This window comes from Theobroma umbraticum, unplaced genomic scaffold (genome assembly GCF_002168275.2).
Source record: "Theobroma umbraticum cultivar Fairchild unplaced genomic scaffold, ASM216827v3 scaffold_51.0, whole genome shotgun sequence".
NCBI classification, from domain to species: domain Eukaryota; kingdom Viridiplantae; phylum Streptophyta; class Magnoliopsida; order Malvales; family Malvaceae; genus Theobroma; species Theobroma umbraticum.
The window spans coordinates 9,970,789-9,978,687 of NW_018397260.1; the positions used below are offsets into that span (position 1 = coordinate 9,970,789).

At 36.7% G+C, this 7,899-nt stretch overlaps 1 protein-coding gene across 1 annotated transcript in view; it reads left to right on the forward strand.

Moving 5' to 3' along the window:
- LOC110416206 (kinesin-like protein KIN-4A) overlaps window positions 1-7,185 on the forward strand; it is a 9,398-nt gene extending 2,213 nt beyond the window's left edge. The window contains exons 5-23 of the mRNA XM_089783678.1: window positions 378-565; window positions 657-781; window positions 1,349-1,385; window positions 1,534-1,625; window positions 1,753-1,854; window positions 2,501-2,614; window positions 2,739-2,853; window positions 2,993-3,105; window positions 3,288-3,383; window positions 3,473-3,586; window positions 3,670-3,786; window positions 4,207-4,278; window positions 4,369-4,462; window positions 4,677-4,708; window positions 4,812-4,909; window positions 5,002-5,100; window positions 5,406-5,627; window positions 5,782-5,944; window positions 6,790-7,185. Of these exons, the coding sequence (XP_089639804.1) occupies window positions 378-565; window positions 657-781; window positions 1,349-1,385; window positions 1,534-1,625; window positions 1,753-1,854; window positions 2,501-2,614; window positions 2,739-2,853; window positions 2,993-3,105; window positions 3,288-3,383; window positions 3,473-3,586; window positions 3,670-3,786; window positions 4,207-4,278; window positions 4,369-4,462; window positions 4,677-4,708; window positions 4,812-4,909; window positions 5,002-5,100; window positions 5,406-5,627; window positions 5,782-5,944; window positions 6,790-7,185 (2,389 nt within the window). The remainder of the gene's footprint in view (window positions 1-377; window positions 566-656; window positions 782-1,348; window positions 1,386-1,533; window positions 1,626-1,752; window positions 1,855-2,500; window positions 2,615-2,738; window positions 2,854-2,992; window positions 3,106-3,287; window positions 3,384-3,472; window positions 3,587-3,669; window positions 3,787-4,206; window positions 4,279-4,368; window positions 4,463-4,676; window positions 4,709-4,811; window positions 4,910-5,001; window positions 5,101-5,405; window positions 5,628-5,781; window positions 5,945-6,789) is intronic.
- The last annotated feature ends 714 nt before the right edge of the window (window positions 7,186-7,899 follow it).

Consider the following 7,899-nt stretch of genomic DNA (forward strand, 5'->3'; position numbering starts at 1 on the left):
GTTGGTGCCAACTCTAAATTTATATATACTTTTAAACAAGGCTCATTCCAAATTGTTCCCTGAAGTTCTTTACTTGGATGTTTCTTTGATAGTTCTAGTTATTATTTTTTTGAAAAAATGAAAAACTTGAAAGTGTTTCATGGGTTGGGTTTCTGGAGCTGCAGAGTATATGTTGCTTTTGATATATCCCTGTCACTCATACCAAGCAATGGTTTCTTGACCTGTTTAGTTTTACATTTTTTTTCTAGGTTATAAATGCCTTGCTCAATAAAATTTTTTGATAATTTATTTGTGTACCAATCTTGCAGTTAGTATATGCCACTGTAATAATTTCCTATAATGACATTTTTTTGCCTTACTGTTATGTGGTTGAATAGTCGCTCACATGCAATCTTCACCATCACCTTAGAGCAAATGCGTAAAATCAATCCAGTTGTTTCTGGAGATGGAAGTCATAATGACATTATGAGTGAAGAATATCTTTGTGCCAAGTTACATTTGGTAGATCTTGCTGGATCAGAACGAGCAAAACGAACAGGCTCTGATGGTATGCGTTTTAAAGAAGGTTAGTGGCACTGTTTATCCTTTTCTCTATGTCATGAAAGTATTCTTCTCCATCCAAACAAAATAATTGGCCGTCTTCATCATCTAAATAGGAGTTCATATCAACAAGGGCCTGCTAGCACTTGGTAATGTCATCAGTGCACTTGGTGATGAAAAAAAGCGCAAAGAAGGTGTTCATGTTCCATATCGAGATAGTAAACTTACACGGCTTTTGCAGGTATGACTAGTTTAAAAAGTCTGTAACTCCCATGTCACTAGTGCTTATTTATCTTGTATTATTTTAAAAGAGTGGTAATATGAAACTGAACTGTTAATTTAAGTTCGAAATTGTCTTTATAAACCCATTCTTACATCTGCCTACAGCTTGATTGCATTGAAAGTGGGTATTAAAATGAGATACATTCAGCATTTTTCAACATATTTGAAGATAGAAGTAGGTACCCAAGATACATCTGCAGATTCCCTAGCCTTTTATAGATTGTATATTTTGGTGCCTTTTTTACGTCTCAAAGCTCAACTAAGACTAGTTACTGAGACAAAGTTATCTCATAAATTGGCCAAGGGCTGTTCCTATATTAAGTTGTTTGATCTTAAATGTCGGGGGTTAACATATACCCATGTGGGAAATAAAATGGCCATGATGAATGAAGAGAATGATGAATCTGTTAGGAAGACTAAATGGTTTATGAAATTATACTTCATTTTTTAAACTATTGCATATCTTTATTTTCTCTCAGTTTGTTGTTATATTAAGTGCTAAAAGTGTGATCATTTCTTTGGGCAGGATTCTCTTGGTGGCAACAGCAGAACTGTCATGATAGGTACCTTCCTTTATTCTAATTAACCTGCTCAGCTGTTTCCTTTTTTAATAATTTGATGCATCCATCTTCTAGTGCCTTCTGACTTTTGCATTAATTGGCATTTTGAATATATTTAATCAGTTTCCTTAATTAATTTCTTTCTGGGCAGCCTGCATTAGCCCCGCTGACATCAATGCCGAGGAAACCCTTAATACTTTAAAGTACGCAAATCGCGCTCGCAATATCCAAAACAAGCCTGTTGTAAGTTTAAGAGAATAATTTCCTTTGAATATTTCCTCTTTTTTCCCCCTCCTTTTTGCCTAGTCAGATACAGGCGAAATTCAAGTAATTTCTATACAATTTTTATTCTTGTTTTGATTTTAAATAGGTTAACCGAGATCCTATGTCAAATGAGATGCTAAAGATGCGTCAACAATTAGAGTATCTGCAGGCAGAACTTTGTGCCCGTGGAGGTTCTGATGAAGTACAGGTACCATGGTTCTCTTAACTACTTAAATATACTTAAAATAATCAATATTTAATCTTTTCTTCGGGACAATTTTTTTTGTGCCCAGCCAAGATATAAGTTGCATTAATAAACAGCATAAAGCAGCAATATTTACAAGCACTGCATGGTGCCTATAAAAGCCGCTAGCATATACAAGTGTAGGCAGTATGCTCTTGGTAGTAGACTTGAATCACATAGGCTAAACAATAACAAAACCGAAAAGCTTGTAGTTAAAGAAATGCATAATAACTTGAGAGCTACAACCATGCTGAAACATCAAATCCTTATCAACTCCATGCTTAGGGGTTTCCTTCTTGTGAAGTGTGTAAATTGGTGACACCACCAAGTGATTGCAAAAATTTTCTGGATGGGCCGGTAAAGTGATTCCTCACCAGTCTAGTTTTTATAGAGCTTCCCATTCCTCTGATATTCTGACATAGAGTGCACATTGTTTGAAGAAGATATGGTCATTCAACAGCTGAACAGAATAATGAAGCCTAAGCCCTAAACCCTCTTAAGTTAGTAAAACTTGTTATATATGTCCCAAGGACTGGGTAGCTTTACTTAAATAACTCATTCAGTCCTGGACTTAAGTTCCATAGATTTTCTGAGAGGATTTATTTTGTAGGTTCTCAAGGAAAGGATTGCTTGGCTTGAAGCTGCTAATGAGGATCTTTGCCGAGAACTTCATGAGTACCGCAGCAGATGCACTGTTGTAGAGCAACGCGAAACAGATGCTCAAGTATGTTAAGGAAACCCTTATTGAGTTCATATGACTTTTAATTTTCTTGGTTGATTTACATGCAAGCTTTTATCATGTATATTTTGGTTCTAAATGCATATGAATGCAAAACTTTCTATTTCAGGATGGCAGTCCTTGTTCTGTCAAAAGTGAAGGGCTGAAAAGGAATTTGCACAGTATAGAGTCATCTGACTATCAAATGGGTGAAACCATGATAGGTACAGTCTTACCTGATCTATGTAAGCTGTATAACAGTCTTCTTTATTAGTGATACCAGCTCAGGTGGGCTGGTATGCTATATTTTATAACCATGCTCTTTCTGAATTATATTTTTCTCGAGTTGTTTTCTTGACTTGAAAATGATCGGTGTTTTGGCAGGTGATTCCAGAGAAATTGATGAAGAAGCCGCTAAAGAGTGGGAGCACACACTTCTACAAAATACTATGGACAAAGAGTTGCATGAGTTGAATAGACGTTTAGAGGAGAAAGAGGTATAATTTATGTGATACAATAACATTCAATATTTTTTTTCAGAATTCATGTTCTTAGGGTTCTCTATCCTTGATGATTAGATAGTATGTCTGCTGCAGCTTCTATACTTAGCGCAGTTGGGATTTTTCCAACGCTAGCTAATTCTTCTGTTTTATGTTTATGTTCATTTTTGTCTCTGCAGTCTGAGATGAAACTTTTTGGAGGTGACACAGTTGCACTCAAGCACCATTTTGGGAAGAAAATTCAGGAGTTGGAGGAGGAGAAAAGAGCTGTGCAGGTTTAAGTACACATCTTTAATTCTCACAGCTTAACTCATAAAAGAAGAATTTTGTGTTTAACATTTGCTAACCTATTTTCTAACTGCAGCAAGAGAGGGATCGCTTGTTGGCCGAAATTGAAAATCTTTCGGCTGGTTCCGATGGACAAACACAAAAATTGCAAGATATACATGCTCAGAAACTAAAATCCCTTGAAGCACAGGTGACAAAAAGTTTTAGCTGAAATTGCATTTATTATTGGATTGAATAAAATGGCTTGATGATTTCATTCTAAATTATAACCAGATTCTGGATCTTAAGAAAAAACAAGAGAATCAGGTTCAGCTTTTAAAGCAGAAACAGAAAAGTGATGAAGCAGCAAAACGACTGCAGGATGAAATTCAATTCATAAAGGCACAAAAGGTTAATTCTTATTATGGTCCTTAATATGTTTCATTGTTTAAGGTATCTGTCATATCATTTATATTGTATGCACTGCTAAATCTTCCACGTCAACTACCCCTGCCCTCTTTTCTTTTCTTCCCTTGATTCGGAGGTTGTAGGTTCAATTGCAACATAGGATAAAACAAGAGGCAGAACAATTCCGTCAGTGGAAAGCCTCTAGAGAAAAGGAACTGTTGCAGGTGCCGTGCTTCTTTTCTTTCTATCAAAATTAAACAATTTATAATAACATGCCAGATGCTCTGGCATTACATTGTGATGTTACATGAGAAGAAAGATAATCACTTACTACAGAATTGACATCTTGGATTGTCACTTGTATTTGCATCTATTATTTGTATTACATACTTACCTGTGTTAATAATATGCATGCTCAAGCAGTTACGGAAGGAAGGCAGGAGAAATGAGTATGAAAGGCATAAGCTTCAAGCGTTAAATCAACGGCAGAAATTGGTAAGCATATTTTGTTTCTTGTGAAGGAGATGAGTGCCTACCACTGATTTGTTTGTAGAGAAAATAATTTTCAGCTATTCTTGCTTGCAGGTTCTCCAAAGAAAAACAGAGGAGGCGGCCATGGCCACCAAGAGGCTAAAAGAGTTGCTCGAAGCTCGTAAATCATCTGCCCGTGATAACTCAGGTTGGCTTTTCCATTTAAGGTTGCTGTCCTGGACTATCCATGTTTTGGATAAAATAATGCTCTTCATATAGGCATAGACGATTCAACTATATAGAGTGGCTTCTAGATTGTACTTGGAATGCTTTATGCTAGAGGTCTAGATTGAAGGAGATAAAGTACTCATGCCCTGGGTCCTTTCATTTGTGATAATTTCTAATGTTTTGGTATCTTCCAGCTATTGCCAATGGGAATGGAACAAATGGGCAGGTAATGATCTCTGTTTCTCTTGTGTTTTTTTTTTTCTCTTTTTTTTGGGGTTAATTTCAACATTCACTTGTTAAAAACCAACCAACTTAAGTTCCTTCTGTAGAACAATGAGAAAGCTTTACAACGTTGGCTAGATCATGAGCTAGAAGTCATGGTGAATGTGCATGAAGTTCGCTTTGAATATGAGAAGCAAAGCCAAGTGTATGTAGTAAAATCTTATTTATATAATAAAACTGATGCGGGATATATAAACTATTCTTATATCACTTTTACTTATTATGTACAATCTCCAGGAGAGCTGCACTTGCAGAAGAGTTGGCTGTCTTGAGGCAAGTAGATGAGTTTGCTTCAAAAGGGCTCAGCCCTCCAAGAGGAAAGAATGGATTTGCCAGGTATCAATTATCCAAAGACATTTACTTTATTACTGGCAACTTTTTCCTTCTCTTACCCTTCCATGGTATGGGTTCTTTGGTGTGGAATCAGTGAACAATATCGCAGAAAGCAACCTTAGCAAATAACCAACATTCATATACATCTTATAGCTTTTTCCTTTCATAAATTTGTGGGTCATCCATGGTTGGACCTAACATGAGTTTGCAGAGATTAGTTAAATGTGGCTTTAGATATGATACTTTCTCCTATGCAGAACTGATCCAACCTCTTTTAACGTTCCTTGATTTATTTTATTGCTCTGCAGGGCATCCTCCATGTCACCAAATGCAAGAGTGGCTAGAATATCTTCACTTGAGAATATGCTCAGCATATCATCTAATTCACTTGTTGCAATGGCGTCACAACTTTCAGAGGCGGAAGAGCGGGAACGTGCCTTCACTAACCGTGGACGTTGGAATCAGTTGCGCTCCATGGGAGATGCAAAGAACTTGCTTCAATATATGTTCAATTCTCTTGGAGATGCAAGGTGCTTTCTCTCACCTAGTTATATATGTACATATACAGGAAGTATGTATGTCAAATATAATAGCCTAGTCCCTGGAATTTGACAAGGAAAAGAAAGAACAAATAAATTATGGTTCGAAAGAGTATCTTATGTGGTGCTTATATGTTGTCAACAGGTGCCAATTATGGGAAAAAGACATGGAAATCAAGGAAATGAAAGAACAACTTAAAGAACTTGTAAGTCTGTTGCGCCAGAGTGAGCTACGAAGAAAAGAAGTTGAGAATGAGCTAAAATTAAGAGAGCAAGCTGTTGCTATTGCATTGGCTACATCAGCTACGGTAAGTTTTTATATAAACTTTATTCAGGTTTTGAACATCTGAGGCTTGTATTTAGGTTTTCATCTGAGGCATAGTGTAACAGTCTATAATTAAGAGCATTCAACTAATCAACTAATGATTCTAAAGCTGTTTTCATATCAACACACAGCTAAAGCTGTACTTTGGTACATATATAACATCCAGAAGAGTTTCAGTTAGATTGCTTTTGGTCAAATGACTTCTAACTTCTAGGCATGCTGCATAACTACATGCTTACACATACTTATCTTGAATTGTTTTTTGGAGATCTTTAATAGCTCAAAAGAACGAAGCTGATACCATATTTTGGATAAACTCCAAACTGTAATTTTATGAGAGAATAAAATTTTCTCAAACACACAACAAAAATGCAACCTGACCAAAACCACATTCGGTATGGACTTAGAGAATGTCAAACCCCTTTTGTCTTTTCATCTTAAAGTCCCTTATAGCTGAACCATAGAGAACCGTCTGACTGTTTGCTTGATTAGCAAAATTCCCTCTTCAAATATTTTCCTCAAAGTGGTGATCCTACTTACCTTGGTTACAATTAAATTCACATTGCTTATCCATCATAAAATCCTAAACCTCCGTTCACCTGAACAAAAAGTCCTTCAACCTGTATTGCATCAAGGCATCCCTAGAAAAGAATTCAAACTAAAGTAGGATTTTCTTTTTCAGTACAATAAATTGAAATTTTTAAGGCCATTTGTACAGGATCATCTACTTGTTGCCACTGTTATATGTTTTTTGTCTTCAAATGAATCGGCTGTGTCAACTTATCACTACTCCTAGCACCGCTTTTTAACTAAACTGTTCACGAGCAGGGTAACTCACCAAATTCATTGAAACACGTAGCTGATGACATGCATGGCTCATTGTCTCCAATGTCTGTGCCAGCACAGAAACAGCTGAAGTATAGCCCAGGTATTGTTAATGGTCCAATCAGAGAATCAGCAGCATTCTTAGATCAAACACGAAAGGTAACTTCATTCTCCAACTTTAATGATAGTGTTGCAATATGCTTTCATGCTTGGATAAGAAAAGTTGGATTTGCTGCTTGTGCAGATGGTACCACTTGGGCAGTTACCAATGAAAAAGTTAGTTGCTATAGGACAAGCTGGCAATGGAAAACTGTGGAGGTGGAAAAGAAGCCATCACCAATGGCTCGTACAATTCAAATGGAAATGGCAGAAGCCATGGAGACTCTCAGAATGGATTAGGCACAGTGATGAAACAATAATAAGGTCAAGGCCTCGTCCACAAGCTCTCTTCCCACCAAGAGTCTCCGATAGTCCATGGTCACCAGATTATGTTGGCCATATAAATCTTTGACGTATAAGTATTTCCCAGCCCAAGTGTGCAGGGTGGAGCCTAGAAAAAGAGTGCAGGTAATCTTTTCTGCACTAGTATGATCATGTAGACACGGCTTCCAATCATGTGCTATTGGATGCCCTTACTACAATTCTTTTAATTAACATGATTTCAGTGGTTGAGAGGATAATTAGTTATCAGCTAAAAAATGAGAGCATTTTTCTGATCTGCAACTCTCTTGAGTTGGAATATTGAGAGCATTCCTTCAAAGAACAATTACCAATAGATCCATGAACTGTCAGAACATGAACTCAAATATGGCTGCTTTTCCAACTTGTGCACAAAAATTACTAGAGGGAATAAATAGTTTATGAGAATCATGACCTGCTTGGTTGAACCATATTTTGATCTGACTTAGCAAAACCCTGCTTGCCACACATGGATGAACCTTATATTATCATTTTCTTAGTTGATGCAGTGTGCTGGAAATGGCTGTTGGAACCTGCTTATGCCGTGCTGGTTTAGTTGATTTTGAAAACATCAAAACTATAGGTTTGTAATCTTCAAATTTTTTGCTGTGATTACTGCATTCGGAGCATCTTGTAAAGAGTGTTGATGCTGCT